This window comes from Podarcis vaucheri (genome assembly GCF_965113315.1).
Source record: "Podarcis vaucheri genome assembly, chromosome: 1".
Lineage (NCBI taxonomy): Eukaryota > Metazoa > Chordata > Lepidosauria > Squamata > Lacertidae > Podarcis > Podarcis vaucheri.
Window position 1 is genome coordinate 4,188,584 of NC_138759.1, and position 17,818 is coordinate 4,206,401.

The 17,818-nt window shown below is 46.6% G+C and overlaps 2 protein-coding genes across 2 annotated transcripts in view; one reads left to right on the top strand and one right to left on the bottom strand.

Annotated features, from left to right (window-relative positions):
* Positions 1-2,466, top strand: part of ABHD12B (abhydrolase domain containing 12B) — a 31,446-nt gene extending 28,980 nt beyond the window's left edge. The window contains exon 13 of the mRNA XM_082219134.1: positions 2,338-2,466. Coding sequence (XP_082075260.1) covers positions 2,338-2,362 — 25 coding nt within the window. The 3' untranslated portion in view covers positions 2,363-2,466. The remainder of the gene's footprint in view (positions 1-2,337) is intronic.
* The window catches only part of PYGL (glycogen phosphorylase L), a 62,267-nt gene continuing 46,907 nt past the window's right edge, over positions 2,459-17,818 (bottom strand). Inside the window, exons 14-21 of the mRNA XM_082217061.1 lie at positions 17,445-17,546; positions 15,764-15,911; positions 14,931-14,989; positions 13,055-13,196; positions 9,339-9,546; positions 7,588-7,722; positions 6,097-6,163; positions 2,459-3,853 (exon numbers count right to left, since the gene is read on the bottom strand). Coding sequence (XP_082073187.1) covers positions 3,653-3,853; positions 6,097-6,163; positions 7,588-7,722; positions 9,339-9,546; positions 13,055-13,196; positions 14,931-14,989; positions 15,764-15,911; positions 17,445-17,546 — 1,062 coding nt within the window. The 3' untranslated portion in view covers positions 2,459-3,652. The remainder of the gene's footprint in view (positions 3,854-6,096; positions 6,164-7,587; positions 7,723-9,338; positions 9,547-13,054; positions 13,197-14,930; positions 14,990-15,763; positions 15,912-17,444; positions 17,547-17,818) is intronic.

Here is a 17,818-nt window from a genome sequence, read left to right on the forward strand (position 1 = left end):
TTCAGGATCTGTCCTTCCAGTGAGCCCTCAGGGCTGATTTCCTTCAGAATGGAGAGGTTTGATCTTCTTGCAGTCCGTGGGACTCTCAAGAGTCTCCTCTAGCACCATAATTCAAAAGCACCCATTAGCAGTATAACCTCAGTATTTTTTAAAATAACTCCGTGATCATTGAGCCAGTGTGGTGTAGTGGTTAAGAGCGGTAGTCACGTAATCTGGGGAACTGGGTTCGCGTCTCCGCTCCTCCACATGCAGCTGCTGGGTGACCTTGGGCCAGTCACACTTCTTTGAAGTCTCTCAGCCCCACTCACCTCACAGAGTGTTTGTTGTGGGGGAGGAAGGGAAAGGAGATTGTTAGCCGCTTTGAGACTCCTGAAGGGAAGTGAAAGGCGGGATATCAAGTCCAAACTCTTCTTCTTCTTCTTCATTGCAGAAATCAGTATGGCAGGCGGAGGGAACGTGTCTCTCCATTGCATGACCAAGGAGAACATACTTAAATGCCACGGCAGCAGTTGGGCCTGTTATGTCAAGACATAACACCGGTCTGGAAAGACCTACATTGGCTCACAGTACATTTCCGAGCACGATTTAAAGTGTTGGTGCTGACCTTGAAAGCCCTAAATGGCCTTGGCTCAGTATACCTGAAGGAGCGTCTCCACCCCCATCGTTCAGCCTGGACACTGAGATCCAGCGCCGAGGGCCTTCTGGTGGTTCCCTCAACAAGGAACCAGACAGAGGGCTTTCTCGGTGGTGGCGCCCGCCCTGTGGAATACCCTCCCATCAGTTGTCAAAGAAATAAACAACTATCTGATGTTTAGAAGACATCTGAAGGCTGCCCTGTTTAGGAAAGTTTTTAATGACTGATGTTTTAATGTATTTTTAATCTTTTGTTGGAAGCCGCCCAGAGTGGCTGGGGAAACCCAGGCAGATGGGTGGGGTATAAATAATAATAATAATAATAATTATTATTATTATTATTATTATTATTATTATTATTATTGGGCCTGCGGTCAGTGGTGGTTTTCAGTGGCCGGGCAGCTCTTGCAGAGCTAATGTGGCTTCCTCCATGTTATATTAGAGTTATATAAGACGGAAGAAACCACATTGGCTACACTTGACCTAGGTCAGAGGTTAGCAAACTTTTTCAGCAAACCTTGTGGGGGGCCAGACTATATTTTTTTGGGGGGGAGGGAAATGAACAAATTCCTACGCCCCACAAATAACCCAGAGATGCATTTTAAATAAAAGGACACATTCTACTCATCTAAAAACACGCTGATTCCTGTACTGTCTGCAGGCCAGATTTAGAAGGCAATTGGACTGGATCCAGCCCCCAGGCCTACGTTTACCTACCCATGACCTAGGTGATGGGGAGAGATCCACTGCAAGTGGTTCCCTTCCCCCAATTTAAAACAAACACACCTTCCGTATTTACTGAAATGGCATATAGGTGCACCCACAGACACAGAGTGTACTCTTCCGCCCAAATGTTGCACCAGAGTTTACGAAACTTGGGACTACAACTCCCATCATCCCTAACTAGCAGGGCCGGGGGGGGGTCATGGATGATGGGAGTTGTAGTCCAGAAACAGATGGAGACCCAAGTTTGGGAAACCCTGTCCCAGCCTAAAGACAGCCTAAGTACAGGGCCGTCTTACCCATAGGTGCTGGGGGTGCGGGGTACCCGGGTGCCGGGCTCTCAGGGCTGCCAGGCTGAGAGTCTGGGGCCCGAGAGTTGGGTCCGGGGAAGAGGCCTCCATCAGTTGAAGTGAAGCAGCGGACTCTTTTGCTGCAGGTGGCTCTGCCCCGTGAGTTTGGGGGCGACTGAGCCAGTGAGACGCTGAAGCGGTAGGGTGGATATTTGCACCCCGGCGACGCATATGCTTAAGACAGTCCTGCCTAAGTAGATACCCAGCATGGCCCCTGGTTGAAGGAATACAGTGGTGCCTCGCAAGACGAAATTAATTTGTTCGGCGAGTTTTTTCGTCTTCCGATTTTTTCGTCTTGCGAAGCACGGTTTCCCAAAGTCTTCAAAATCACCAAAGTCTTCAAAAACCTCAAAAAAGGCTACCACACCGCGTGTGCTATGAGTTGCTCCTCGAAGTCACCCTGGGTATTAACGGTTTTAAGAAAAAGGAAACAAACTTGCAAGACGTTTTGGGGTTTTCCGTTTTTCGTCTTGTGAAGCAAGCCCATAGGGAAATTCGTCTTGCGAAGCAACTCAGAAAACAAAAAACTCTTTCGTCTTGCGAGTTTTTCGTCTTCCGAGGCATTTGTCTTGCGAGGTACCACTGTATACGGTAAATCATGCCTCTTTGTTTCCCTCCTGTTCCCAAACAGAAACTTCCTCCAGAGTGCTAAGTGACAGCAGCAACGCAGGAAGAGAACAGCCGCTGTCCCCCGCAAGGAACACTGCGCCATACTCCAGTTCAAATTGCTACAGATAATAAAACGAGCCATGAACAGGAAGAGTGGATTTCGTTTTTATTTTACCAAGTGAATTTTCAGGAATGCAAGATTTGTGGCGTGGACCCGGGAGACAAGAAAGCGGGGAGACAGGAACACAAACTGATGCATGCAGCCCTTGCAAAGATGTGGGGTTCGCTGCTTCTTTTTTGTATTAATGCACCTAAAAGTGGATATTTTAAGCACTACCTGAGCAGGACACACTCTCTCCCCTTCCTAGCGCATCTTTCTCACTGCGCGCAAGCAGCCGGCATGTACTTGCTGAGCACACCTATGGCATTGAGCACATAGCACCAGCTGCAATACCTCAGGGTATCCATTAAAAGCACTTTGGTCCAGCGACTGTAGAACAGATTATAGGGCTCAGCCAGACGTCCTTTTGCACCCCACTTTCCAGGCACAGATCTGTACTTTAAAGCTCCGCATCTGAGCAGGTGGGGTTTTTTTCCATTCAAGTGCTTCTCCTGGGAAAACCCACATTTTAATTCCAAATCAGAGCAGATAACAAGCCGCAGAAAACCCGACTGCCATTTGCCAAACAACCCAAAACAACAGGCTCAGAGACAGAGCTTTAAAATGCAGAAATGGAGTCTGAATATCCTCCTAGGCAAGTTGGAGCAGGGGCCCCTTTTTTGGGGGAAGACCCTTGGCCACAAGATGGCTGAGACAGCAACATTAAGACCCCCAGGGATTCTGCTGCCACCATTTTCGACACACCTCTCTCGCCAGAATGGTCCCACAACCTCTGCGAAGGGTTTATCTGATGGGTAACCAATCCCTTTGTTATCTTTTAAAAAGAGTTGAGGATGCAAAAGAGCAGCTCGTTGACTCGATCTTGCCATTGGTCCCTCCTGGAAGCTGGTTTTGCAGGAGGTTCAACAGCAGCCCCATCCTGGGAGCTTCGGAAAAGAGACTTAGGACTAGGAATTCCCAGGCTGCCAAGGGAGGGGGAGGAGGAGGGGGGTTCATGACAGTCAGAAGTGCCCTTCAACCTGCTTCGCACTTCTGCAGAATCCACGGAAGAAGTCAGATTCCCCTTTCAACGCCAATAAAAGCAGAAAGAAAAAGAGCCCACAGCTATTAACTACTGTTAGCGTCACTAAACAAGCGTGAGCCTGCCTCGCACAAAGCTCACAGGGCCGCACACTCACTACGCAGGTAGAGCTAACTCCCCGGGGCTCGTGCAAACTCAGACGTGCATCTTTTCGGACGTGTCGTTGGCCAGCATCTCGTCCGCCACGTCCCGGGGCACATTGGGGGGCGGGATCTTCAAGTCGGAAGGCTCCACCCCCCAGATGTCCCGGGCGTACTCCTTAATGGTCCGGTCGCTGGAGAACTTCCCGGAGGCGGCGATGTTCCTGATCACCATTTTGGTCCACTCCTTGGCGTTCTGCGAAAAGAAGCTGACTTGAGAATCGCAAAGGTCTCATTTCCGTTTTTCCCCTTTCAATTTTTTTTATTAATTTCCCAAAAAAATTAAAACAAACAAACAAATAAACATACATCCTATTTGTAATTAAGCCAGTCTTGGTAACATTGTAAAGTGACTTCCTGAAATCCCCCTGGTTACCGGGGAGTGGGGGAGTCGCCAAAGGGCACCCACTGGATCACCAGGTCCTCAGAACGCCCAATCTGAGGTTTTTCCAGAGGACCGTGATGCTCTTGCGGTCTCCCCCTGCTTCACAGCGCTGGGGCTCTTTCAGCCAAAAGAGCTCCCGTCTGCCATTACCGGGCGACCAACTGGAAGTCTCTCATTACCATGCGCAGAGTTCTTTCTGATCAGCAGATAAGCCGCTAAAAGCCGCTAATAGCGCTAATCCGCTAATCCGTCAATGGGCTTGCTTCGCAAGACGGAAAAACCGCTAGACGAAGAGAATCACAGAACGGATTCTTTTCGTCTTGCGAGGCACCACTGTACATCTTCCGGGCTTCACTCCTGTGTGGGTTACATGACCCGTGCGAGCACATGGCGCCCACAAACAGTCAGTCGATGGGTATACGCCATGGACATCAGTTGGGGTTTGCAGACCACCAATTGGGAACCACTGTTCTAGGTGGCTATCTTGCAAGAAGCAGCAAGAGGAGAACTACACAGGAAGTGTAGCATGTAGAAGAATCTCAAAATATAGGAGTGAAGGAAATACTTCACTGTACCTGCAGGATTGTAACAAGGAGGGATTTCAACTACAGGAGGGAGGAGGGAGAACTGTTTTGGACCCTGAGCAGGCAGCATGGCCAATGGCCAGGAATTAAGGGAGTTTTAGTGCAGCAACACCTGGAGGACCACAGGTGAGTCACACCTGAGCTACAAGGATGCTGATGAAATAACCACAGGTGATCAAGCATAGAGTTAATAAGCACACCCAGGAAACTACGAAAGGCCACAGTTTACTAAACACAGGTGTGTGTGGGAGACAGAAAGTATGCAGGCTAAATAACTTGTGTATTTATGGCTAGACTAGTGTTTTTCCCCCTCTCTCTCTTTTAAGGTCCCAGGGCAGGTCACAACATTAAAACATAGTATTAAAAGCAGGTTTAAACAACTTACAGCCACAAATAATACACCTCAGTTGTCCAAAGCCAAGGTAAAGAGGTGAATCTACAGCATTCTCCGGAAGCTGTATAATGAAGGTGCCAGACACACCTCTATGAGGACGGAGTTTCACATCTTAGGGGCCACACCACAGAAAAGGTCCTCTCACCCCAGGCTGACACCCTTGAGCGTCTGAGGGCAGGAGAACTACGAGGAGGACCTCCTCTGCTGGACTCAGCACCTGAGATGGTCTATAGGGAAGGAGGTGGTCCTTATATATTTGGGACCTGAGTCATTTAGGGCATTAAAGGTAAAATGTAAAGGTAAAGGATCCCTGGATGGTTAAGTCCAGTCAAAGGCGACTATGGGGTTGTGGCACTCATCTCACTTTCAGGCTGAGGGAGCCAGCGTTTGTCCGCAGACAGCTTTCCAGGTCATGTGGCCAGCAGGACTAAACTGCTTCTGGCGCAATGGGACAGAGTTCATGGAAACGCCGTTTACCTTCCCGCCTAAGTGGTACCTATTTATCTACTTGCACTGGCATGCTTTCGAACTGCTAGGTTGGCAGGAGCTGGGACCGAGCAACGGGAGCTCACTCCGTCGCGGGGATTCGAACTGCTGAACTTCCAATCGACAGGCCCAAGAGACCCAGTGGTTTAGACAATGTGAGCACCTCGAACTGGGCCCGGAAACAAATTGAAAACCTGTGCAGCTGTTTTAAAACAGGGGTTATATAAGGGAACGCCCAGCCAGGAATCTGCATTTTGGACCAACTTCCTCTCCTCTCTGCTGTCCCAGAGGACCCTGCATATTGGGAGAACTCCAGAAAAAGGGCCGTGGTGGCAGCGGCGCAGGGGCGCTTTCCCTTTCGCTCCATTTCGGAGATTCTGGGAAGGTTAGTAATGGTATGAGCCCCCCCTGGGCTTCCCTCCAGCCTCTCCTAGCACCTCACTTGAAAGCACTTCTTACAAATGTGGAATGGGCATTATGCAGTGCCTGGAACGGGGCCAGTTTGGCCGATCGAAGCGAATGCGTTGACACAGGGTAAGGCGATCTCAGGAGACCGCTGGCAGCAGCCAAACACCCTGTGCCCTGCTTACCATGTAGAGTTGACTGACGTTGTCTTGACATCTGACGTAAGCTTCGTAGTCTGCGAAGACTTTGAACCTATTCGAGGAAGGAGTCAGAGTGGGCGTTAGAGGGGCTTGTGCCTGAACAATGAAGACCCCATGCAGGGCCATATATTTATTTTTTACACAGAAGTAGAAAGGCCTCAGGCCAGCATCAAAGTCCAATGTCCTGTCAAAATAGAAACAGGGTCCTCAATGTTGGAATTCCTGCTCCATGACTGCAGTCATGGGATTGTTGTCTTTCACATGGCGGTGTATGTTTTGACTCCACAGAGTGGGAAGTGACGGAGACAGGATGTTTGTGTTACTGTGGTCCGTGAAGTGAGACTATTGTCCTTTGTTCTTTTTCTCTTTGCTGTCTGATGCTGGAGAGAGAGGGAGCCATGTTGCAGTGCTCCGTGTGTGTTGATATGTAAATAAAGTAGATTAGCCAAAATGCAGAGTTGCTGAGGTCTGTCACGCAAGTTGCGAAGACTGCGGATCCCTAAGTGTGTCGATGTCTGTTGGCATCGGTCGCTGTGATGTTCAGGCAGAAGAAAGCTTTTGAGCTCCCGAACGATCGACCAAGAGGGAGGGAACATGCCAGTCGGGCATGTGTCTCTGCCAGGGTCCTACTCGAGTGTAGGCTGAACTCCTGACACTCAATAGGCCCTGACATCAGGAAGAACTCCCCCCTTTCTCTTTTTTATTATTAAATTAAGAATTAACCACACATAATCATAAAAAATGTGCTCCCTGAGACCATTCCATTATAGCTATCAAACCTCCCAAAATTCCAACACCTCTTGCGATGGTTTGACCCCTTTCCATTTTAACAGTACAAATTCTACAACCACCCTCCGTATCTCCTCAAAATCATTTCTCCTGTGTATTCCCCGTCTTACCTTAATGTCACATGTTAATTTATCATTAATAGCTATATCCCAAACCTATTTGTACCATTCTTCCATTTTATTTTCTGCTTGCCCCTTCCATCTTCCTAGCTGTAATAATTCGTGCGGCTGTCAATAAATTTGTGAGCAAGTCCTTCCTAGCCCGTGAACCTTCCACCCCATCGTAAATTGATAATAGCGCTACCTCTGGACTTTTGGTCAGCTTTAACCCCGTGATTTCTGCTATCTCCTTAAACACCCTTTGCCCCCCAAAATTGTACATATTTACACCCCAGTAAGAGCTGTTCAACAGCGGAAAGGTCTCCCTCGGGAAGTTTTGGACTCGCCTTCCTTGGTTTTGAAGCAGAGGTTGGATGCTTTAGCAGAGATTTCTGCATTGCAGGGGGTTGGACTAGATGACCCTTGGGGTCCCAATTCTATGTTCCTTAAGCTTTTTCCAGAGTGGAGGGTCAGGGAAAGCAGACCCTGCTGCAATTGAGGGACAGAGGCCAGGCAAGTTACAGAGTGTGGCACAAGCAACCGTTAGCCAAAGCTGTCAACGGGTTTCTGCAAAGGGGTCTCCACTCACCGGTCATGGTGGAACAACATGTTGACCAAATCTTTGAAAAGGTCGGGCTCCTTTGGTGAAAAGAATCCACTCTTGATCTGATCCATAGCTTGCTTTAGCTCAGGAAGCCTCTCGTAATATTCCTGAGCTTTGTACCTGATGGAAAGAGGGAGGAAAACCTTTAGCAAACATATTGAAGACTACCAATGGCCATGTATATCAAAATAATCATAATCATAATTTATTATTTTTACCCCGCCCATCTGGCTGGGTTTCCCCAGCCATTCTGGGCGGCTTCCAACAGAATATTAAAATACAATAACCTATTCAACATTAAAAGCTTCCCTAAACAGGGCTGCCTTCAGATGTCTTCTAAAAGTCTGGTACTTGTTTTTCTCTTTGACATCTGATGGGAGGGCGTTCCACAGGGTGGGCGCCACTACCAAGAAGGCCCTCTGCCTGGTCTGTTACGTGCTCCTGGCTTTGCAGTCACAAGACATCCTCAGCTAACTCATTTTGTTATACCAGGAGGGGCAGACATGTGAACTCCCTTGATTTGGTGAGGAAAATCTGTTGGAAGTTCAGCAGCAGGGATCATTTGGTTTGTAACTTAAGGGTTAATTATGTTCACGTGAAAGCCAACTATTCAAGATGGGGATAGGTGGAAGTATTGTTTCACACGGAGGAATCACATTTACTGAGGCAGCACATGCTCTGACTGGCTGTGCAATTCGGAGGGAGTTTTCCTCTTCAATTTATATACCGTTTTTGTTCAGTGAGGTCCGGTTTTCGCATCTATCCGGACGCCACCTGTATTAGGCAAAGTAACTTTGCCAACAGAATTGCCATAACAGCCTCCTCCAAACTGTAGGGTGACTCAAATTATTGAGCAATTATTGATCTGCACCATTAACATATGCAAGGGGTCAAAAATCTAATCTTACCATAAGCAAAATCTCTGGATTTTCTGTGAATTGGATAAGATCTAATTCAGTGGGCAAGATCAAATTTTTCAAGGCACAACCATGGAGCAATGAGAAAAGCTCCTTGTCTATCTTCTCTTTTGAGATCCTTCCAATTTCTCCCATTGTAATGGGATATATTGTAATACTCCAATAAGTAGGCAAACCACTCTATTTTTGTCAGTATTATAACACTTTTCCAATTTTTCGCAATCAATAGCCTTGTGGCTACAGTTGCGTATAAATACAATGTCTTGTCCTCTTCCTTTAGACTTCCTGGCACTATTCCCAATAGAAAACTTTCTGATGTTTTCCTAAATGAATATCTGGACATTTTTTTCCATTTCATTATATATAGTTTCCCAAAATTGTTTGATGTTTAAACAATTCCACCATATGTGCATCACAGTACCTTTTTCTGTGCTGCATCGACAGCAGACATCGCCACAATTTTTATTCATTTTTGCTATTCTTTCAGGTGTTTAATGCCATCTATGTTGCATTTTAATGTATTTTTCTTTCAATATATAACACATAGTGAATTTCATATCTTCTTTCCACAATTTTTCCCATTGTTCAAGCATAATATTTTCCCCCGATATCTTGCACCCACTTAATCATGGATGCTTTAACCGGACCTCCGGAACGAATTACGTAAGTAACCAAAGGTACCACTGTAAATATATTTTAAAATTTTTTAAAAGAGAAAAGCTCTTGGAACCGGGGGGCGGAATTCATTGGTGCACAATCCGATCAAAATACAGGTCAAGCGAAAAGCGTGGACGAGACCTTCGCTTCTGCCATACTCACCCTCTCCGGTCCAGCTCAGCCACATCCTCCACTCTCATGCCAAAGATGAAGAGGTTCTCTTCTCCAGCCTCCTCCGCCATCTCAACGTTGGCGCCATCCATCGTCCCAATGGTCAGGGCTCCATTGAGCATGAATTTCATGTTGCCAGTGCCAGACGCTTCAGTGCCTGCCGTGGAAATCTGCTCCGACAGATCGGTGGCGGGGATCACTGCCAAGAGGGTGCAATTTTAGCCATTACTATAAGTGAAGGACAGATAACGCTAGTGGGATTTAAAAGAGCACTGTGAAAAATGTAGGAATATTGTCTAAAGAGAAATGGAAGTAAGGAGTCAAATAATGTCAATATAAAGTATGAAATGCGTAATTTAAAAAATGACTACGGATGATTTGTGGAGAAGCTGAAGGAAGTCCTAAAGAAAGTAATTTGTGATAATAAGATGTAGAATTTTATTTTTATTTTGTGTTGGTGTAAACTAATAAAAATTATGTTTGGAAAAAAAATTTAGCCATTACTGCGGTGGTTGTTGTTGTTGTTGTTGTTGTTGTTGTTGTTGTTGTTATTATTATTATTATTATTAGTTTCCATTTCTGTCAAAGCCAACCATGACGGCTCACAGCAGGTAATCAGGAAAAAAACATGCAGAATCAAACAAGCAACTGTGTTATATGGACATATCAAACTGCCTTGAACCCAGAGGAGAGGGAATGGTTTAGTTGAGTGGAGCAACTGGGGAAAAATGTCCCAGTTTCAAATTCTGGCTCTTTCCAATTTAAAGGCTGGAGGAGAGGAATCTGCGAGATTGCCAAGGAGTTGATAAGGTTCAGTACTGAGTTATTTGAAGTTCGACAGCTTCTTCTCCTTCCCAGGCCGAGAGAAAAATGCCGAAAACAGGATATTTATTGGGACAGTGTGATTTCGGCAGCCACTGCTAAAGTTGCAAACAATGAACTATGGGACAAAGCAATGGAGAACTTCTGAAACAACAATGGGATATTAGCTCCGCCCAAGGCATGATGGAGAACAAGGCATGATGGAGAACAGCAACATCCAGGAAAAGATAGATGTAATATTTTACAAGGACAGGAAGAAACATTACGGACAGAATAACTGCCACTCACAGGAAGAACAAGGATGTAGTTTGAATGCTTCACCTGTAGCTTTATAAATCATTCAGTGTCTCAATACAAATGGAAGTTGTTAAAATTGCAGTTGCTGTATAAGGGATTTAATGTTATTTTGACTTGAGTGTAATTGTAATTTAGAAGATTTTGGAACACAGAAATAAAGTAAAGCATCAATTCTAGCACATGGGAGGCTACCTAAATTGTATAATTTGGCGTCTGAATTATTGGTATTACTAATTGTGTTATAATGAGGCTATTATTGGATTATTGTAATTGAAAACTAATAATAATAATAATAATAATAATAATAATAATAATAATAATAATGATAAAGGCTGAGGGAGAAGCTGTTAAGCACCTTTTCTGCCCAAGAGACAACTCTGAGTTAGGGCCAATAGCCTGACCTGGTATAACACTGTTTCCTTTTACACATCGCTTGGGAAGACAGGCGAACTAACGCCAGTGTACTGGAAGAAGCAAAGATCACCAGTGTTGAAGCAATGATTCTTCAACATCAACTTTGTTGGACTGGTCATGTTGTGCAGATGCCTGATTATTGTCTTCCAAAGCAACTACTCTATTCCGAACTTAAAAATGGAAAGCGTAATGCTGGTGGTCAACAAAAGAGGTTCAAAGACTCTCTCAAGGCAAATCTTTATAAATGTAGTATAAACACCGACACTGGGCTGTGGGCGCTCCAGTTGGAGAACAGCCTTTCCCAAAGGTGTCATGGGCTTTGAAGATGTTCGAACTCAGGACGCAAGGGAGGAACGTGCAAAGAAGAAGGCACGCTTGGCAAATCCACACCGTGATCAACTCCCGCCCGGAAACCAATGTCCCCACTGTGGAAGGACGTGTGGATCCAGAATTGGCCTCCACAGTCACTTATGGACTCATTGTTAAAACCGTGTTTATGGAAGACAATCTTACTTGGCTACGAGTGATCGCCAAAGAAGAAGAAGAAGAAAGTGTAGGAGTAGGACCTGGGAGAGACAAGGGTTCCTCTTCATCCTGGAGAAGAGTGACTAGTGGGGTGCCACAGGGTTCTGTCTTGGGCCCGGTCTTATTCAACATCTTTATCAACGACTTGGATGATGGACTCAAGGGCATCCTGATCAAATTTGCAAATGACACCAAACTGGGAGGGGTGGCTAACACCCCAGAGGACAGGATCACACTTCAAAACGACCTTGACAGATTAGAGAACTGGGCCAAAACAAACAAGATGAATTTTAACAGGGAGAAATGTAAAGTATTGCACTTGGGCAAAAAAAATGAGAGGCACAAATACAAGATGGGTGACACCTGGCTTGAGAGCAGTACATGTGAAAAGGATCTAGGAGTCTTGGTTGACCACAAACTTGACATGAGCCAACAGTGTGACGCGGCAGCTAAAAAAGCCAATGCAATTCTGGGCTGCATCAATAGGAGTATAGCATCTAGATCAAGGGAAGTAATAGTGCCACTGTATTCTGCTCTGGTCAGACCTCACCTGGAGTACTGTGTCCAGTTCTGGGCACCACAATTCAAGAAGGACACTGACAAACTGGAACGTGTCCAGAGGAGGGCAACCAAAATGGTCCAAGGCCTGGAAACGATGCCTTATGAGGAACGGCTAAGGGAGCTGGGCATGTTTAGCCTGGAGAAGAGGAGGTTAAGGGGTGATATGATAGCCATGTTCAAATATATAAAAGGATGTCACATAGAGGAGGGAGAAAGGTTGTTTTCTGCTGCTCCAGAGAAGCGGACACGGAGCAATGGATCCAAACTACAAGAAAGAAGATTCCACCTAAACATTAGGAAGAACTTCCTAACAGTAAGAGCTGTTGGACAGTGGAATTTGCTGCCAAGGAGTGTGGTGGAGTCTCCTACTTTGGAGGTCTTTAAGCAGAGGCTTGACAACCATATGTCAGGAGTGCTCTGATGGTGTTTCCTGCTTGGCAGGGGGTTGGACTCGATGGCCCTTGGGGTCTCTTCCAACTCTATGATTCTATGAAATCCCCGTTCAGCTATCAAGCTCACTGGGCCACCTGGGGCCAGTGGTTGCCTCTTAGCCTAACCTACACCACAAGATTGTTGTGGATATTAAATGAGGAGGGGGACACCCATGTATGCCACCTTCAGCTCCTTGGAGAAAAAGGTGGGATGATAAATGTAATCCATCAAATATTTAAGGCCTGTTAATGAAGCTCTACTGCAAGCCCTCTGTCATGTGAAGACTGGATTCCACAAAAAGCAATGGACCCAAGTAAGTCGTTGTCATCAATTTAAATGGTTCTTCTCTGAGTAGAACTTAGTTGGATACAACCCAGTGGGCCCCAGAGCCGCCCCCCTTCCTTCAGTTTCCAGCAATTGGCATTCAGTTGGAGTTGAACACTATTCTAGAGGACCACAGATATGTGCTCCTGCCCACGACATTTTAGCCAAAGGAAGAGGGACCCACCAAGAACAGGAAAAATGTCGTAGGGAATGCCAATGAGGCACAAGTGCGGTCTGAAACACATTTTGACTCTTAGGCACATTTGCCAGGAGAAATGCTTCAAGTCTTTTAGACGCCAGCTCTTGCCAGCGACGGACGATGCTGGCCTTACCTTTCTCGGCCAAGGAGACTCTGTAGTTTTCCAGGAAGATGACCTTCAGCTTGTTCCCCACCACAGGGTCGTTGTTGACCACGTGGCCGACGGCGGTGATGAGCTTGATGATCATTTTGGCCATGTGGTAGCCAGGAGCAGCCTGGAAGGAGGGCAGAAACGCAAGCGCTTAGAAGGAACAGTGGCAGCTGGTGTAGTGATCAGGTGGGATTGCTATGAGGAATTATAACAGATATAGATATAGCTCTCTATATTGGACAAACAGGCCAAACCTTACGCCAAAGAATAAACGGACATAAATCTGACATCAAGAATCACATAACAGAGAAACCAGTAGGAGAACACTTCAGTCTCCCAGGACATTCTATACAAGATCTCAAAGTGGCTGTTTTACTACAAAGGAATTTCAGAGACTGGAAAGAGAAGCTGCTGAATTGCAACTCATTACCAAACTTAAAACCATGGAGAGACCTGGTCTGAACAAAGACATTGGATTCTTATCTCATTATACATGACTAAGCCATTTCTCACCTTCTCACCCCTTGCCTTTTCCTGTAAGACCTATTACAGTCGTTAAGAGTCGTCAACAGGTTCATCTCAGCTATCTGCCAATCTCCCATTCCCACCACCCTTCTGAGTAATACCCCTCCCCACCTTCTCACTATATAGAAGGATCTGGCAACTTCTGTTTCAGTGTATCTGAAGAAGTGTGCATGCACACGAAAGCTCATACCAAGAACTAACTTAGTTGGTCTTTAAGGTGCTACTGGAAGGAATTTTTTTATTTTGACTATGGCAGACCAACATGGCTACCTATCTGTAACAGATATAGAGTAGGCCATCTGTGTCAGCAATGAAAGCATTGCGTTGACTGGGTTTCAACTATTTTGATATGATTCTTGATCAATCAACGCCTCTGCATCCCTGTTCCATCTCTCTTTCTTCACAAGTCACGTACCCACTTAGACAGGCAAGCGTCCTGGGTCCTCAAAGACAGTGGGCAGTTTCTTTGCTGTAGCTTTTCTGATATGTTAATCTTAGGATGTTAATCTTCGAGCCAGGAAACAGGTTTCACATAAAGGTGATAATGATCGCTGTCCTCCTGGCCATCATGTCTATTGATTGTTTATGACCTCCGGGGTTGCTGAACGCACTCCTTTGTAGCTTTCATTCATTTACCCCCAAAGTATGCATGCTTAACTAGTGTTTGTAGTTTAACTTTGTCCCCACGTGGGGTTTGTTGAAATGCTCAGAAGAAATCTGATTGGTTCTTACGAACACTCTGTAAAAAGCTCTTTTGTGAATAAAACGACCTGGGCCAGGGGCTGGGGGGAGAGATTATTATACGCACCCTTCCCAGAGTCTTGCTGGTTCAAGCCTCTGTGTGTATTCTTATTAATCAGAGTTCAATCCTTCCTTTACTTTGGAAACGCCTCAAGATGGACATCCTTGCACTTCCCTTTAGCCTCCTGAAACCGGAACCCTCTAGATGCTTTCTAGATGTATTTTTTGTTGTTGTTTAAGCAGACTTTTCAGCTGCACAAATTCCCCATCAACACCTCACACTCCTTTTGTGGTGGTGGTGGGTGGTCACAACAGAAGTACATGAAATTATGCTTTAGGGAGGTGTTTTTCTCATTCTCCCGTAACACTAGCACTCTGGACGGGTAGTAGCATCAGGAGAGGTGAAGAAATGTATTCCTCCACACAGGGCTTAATTATTCATTGGTGGAACTCCCTCCCACAAGATGTGGTATGTTGGCCACTGACAAATGCAAGGAAGGCATGCAGACTTCCAAGGGCAGCCCAAAAGGGGCACCGTAGTAGATCCTAGTCTGTCCCTTCTCGAAATGTGCAGCACAAATCCATCGCTTACTTTGCCGCCAATGATCACCGTCCGGGGCACGAACAGCTTCATGGGGTCTCGCTTGATGCCTGTGGGAGAGACAGGAGAACACAAAATGAGAGCCAGTGTGGTGTAGTGGTTAAGAGTGGTGGACTCGTAATCTGGTGAACCGGGTTCGCTTCCCCGCTCCTCCACATGCATCTGCTGGGTGACCTTGGGCCAGTCACACTTCTCTGAAGTCTCTCAGCCTCACTCACCTCACAGAGTGTGTTTTTTTTTGTGGGGGAGGAAGGGAAAGGAAAATGTTAGCTGCTTTGAGACTCAAGAAGGCTGATCGCCAAAGAATTGATGCTTTTGAATTATGGGGCTGGAGACTCTTGAGAGTCCCATGGACTGCAAGAAGATCAAACGCATCCATTCTGAAGGAAATCAGCCCTGAGTGCTCACTGGAAGGACAGATCGTGAAGCTGAGGCTCCAAGACTTTGGCCACCTCATGAGAAGAGAAGACTCCCTGGAAAAGACCCTGATGTTGGGAAAGATGGAGGGCACAAGGAGAAGGGGACGACAGAGGACGAGATGGTTGGACAGTGTTCTGGAAGCTACCAGCATGAGTTTGACCAAACTGCGGGAGGCAGTGGATGACAGGAGTGCCTGGTGTGCTCTGGTCCAGGGGGTCACAAAGAGTCGGACACGACTAAATGACTAAACAACAACAACAAAAGGGGAGTGAAAGGCGGGATATCAAATCCAAACTCCTCCTCTTCTTCTTCTTTTCCACCAAGACACACTAGAAGGTGAGGCTGTCACTGCCTACTAACCACGAATGCCCAGGATGCCCAGCTGCCCCCGTGCCCTTACTCACGGTTGTACATGGTGATGATGTGCAGGCAGTTCATGAGCTGCCGCTTGTATTCGTGGATCCTCTTGACCTGGACGTCAAACATGGAAGACGGGTTGATCTTCACCTTGTATTCCTTCTCCAAATACTGGGCAAACTTCACCTTGTTCTCCTGAGAGGGCAGAGGGAAGGTGCAATCGCTCAAAGCAGCAGCAAATATAACCAGCAAGGCATGGTCCGAGGGCACCGGATGCAGCAGCCCCCTGCCTAATGCCGTTCCCGGGACGTCCTTTTTATTGCGCATTGATGATGCTCTGCGTTCATGACAATATTGGCGGTGTTAAACACAACCCTCATTCTCAACACCGTTTGCACCTGCAAATGTTTCAGAGCCAACATACACTTCCTTTCCCAACCGGGGTCTGTCCCTCAATCTCTTGCCGAAATCCCGCAACTTTTCATAGCACAGAAGTTTCCTGGGGCTTTCCGTCCTGTTTTGCTGCCCTGTAATGCAAGGCTGCCCCCCCCCCCGAAGGTACCATTTGGGGGAAGCACCGCAGAGCGAAGAGAGTGGAATTGTGTGTGAACAGTGCCGTATTTACATATAAGCTAAACAAGCTCTAGCTTAGGGCCCCACTCTCTTGGCGGCCCCAAAAAAATTTAAAGGGGGAAAAATATCTGGATGTACATTTCCAAAATATAAGATGAAAAACAAATAAAATAAAACCTACATCCAGCAACAGTGTTTTGTGTTGTGTAGACTCCTATGATGTAAGTCATGGGCCCCGCCTGCTCGCCTGATCCCTCAAATATCACTGCTTTCCTACTTTTTTATATATAGGGTGCCTACATTCTGCATGGACTGGTTGCACAGCAACTTGTGCAACCTATTAGGTCCATCAATTGCCATGTAGCACATACTCAACACAAAAACAGCGACAATTTGTTGTTGACAAAGGACAGCTGGATATACAAAGAGCCCCATTACCTTCAGTAGCCTAGGGCCTCATCAAACCTAAATCCAGCCCTATGTGCAAACAATCCAGTACAGTGGTACCTCAGGTTACATATGCTTCAGGTTACATACGCTTCAGGTTACGTACCCCGCTAACCCAGAAATAGTGCTTCAGGTTAAGAACTTTGCTTCAGGTTGAGAACAGAAATTGTGCTCCGGCGGTGCGGCAGCAGTGGGAGGCCCCATTAGCTAAAGTGGTGCTTCAGGTTAAGAACAGTTTCAGGTTAAGAACGGACCTCCAGAACGAATGAAGTACTTAACCCGAGGTACAAACCCACCACTAATGTACTACTGTATCGTTTTCAGTTTTAAACTGTGTGTCTGTTTACCATCCTGAGCAAACTTGGGCTCTTTGTAGGAAAAGGTGGGAGATAAATGTAACAATTACTTTCCCCACATTTACTGACATTATGATTATTTCCAAGTGTTTTTAATATGGTGTTCGTTTGGCATCTTGTGAGCCAACTTTGAGCACTACTGTGGAAAAGTGGAACGCAAGTAAGCTGATGGTGACGCTGCTGGCAAGGATCGAGGGCCGTGTGGCCGTCGTCCGTCCCCCCCCCCCCCCCCCGGCCACCACGTTTGCTTGACGTGAAGTCCAGCGTCTCCCAGGAATCTCGGGAGCAGAATCCGGCCTCCTCTCCAGCTGCAAAGTCGACAAGAAGACGCCCAGCTCCTCCACCCGCTTACCTGTTTGACTTTGGACACTTCCCGGATGAAAAGCTCATCGTTGGCAAACCGGTGGAGCTTCGTCAGCTGGCTGAGGTCCTTGACGTACTCCTCCCCTATTTTCTGTAAAAGAGAAGCGGGGGGCTTGAGGCATCCAGACCACCTGCCTCAAGACAAGCAGCCTTTCCGAGGTATTTGCTCACCTCCCCAAAAAAGACTTTTTTCTGCCTCTTACCACGCCAGCCTTACATGTGCCCACCTGACCACTTCGATTGGCACCACTACAGGCGTCGCAAAACACCCGTTCTGCATTTGTAAGAACTTGATAGCGTAGTGCGGCAGAACTTTGGAACTCCCTATTGAAATCAAGCAGGTGCCTTCACTGTACTCTTTTT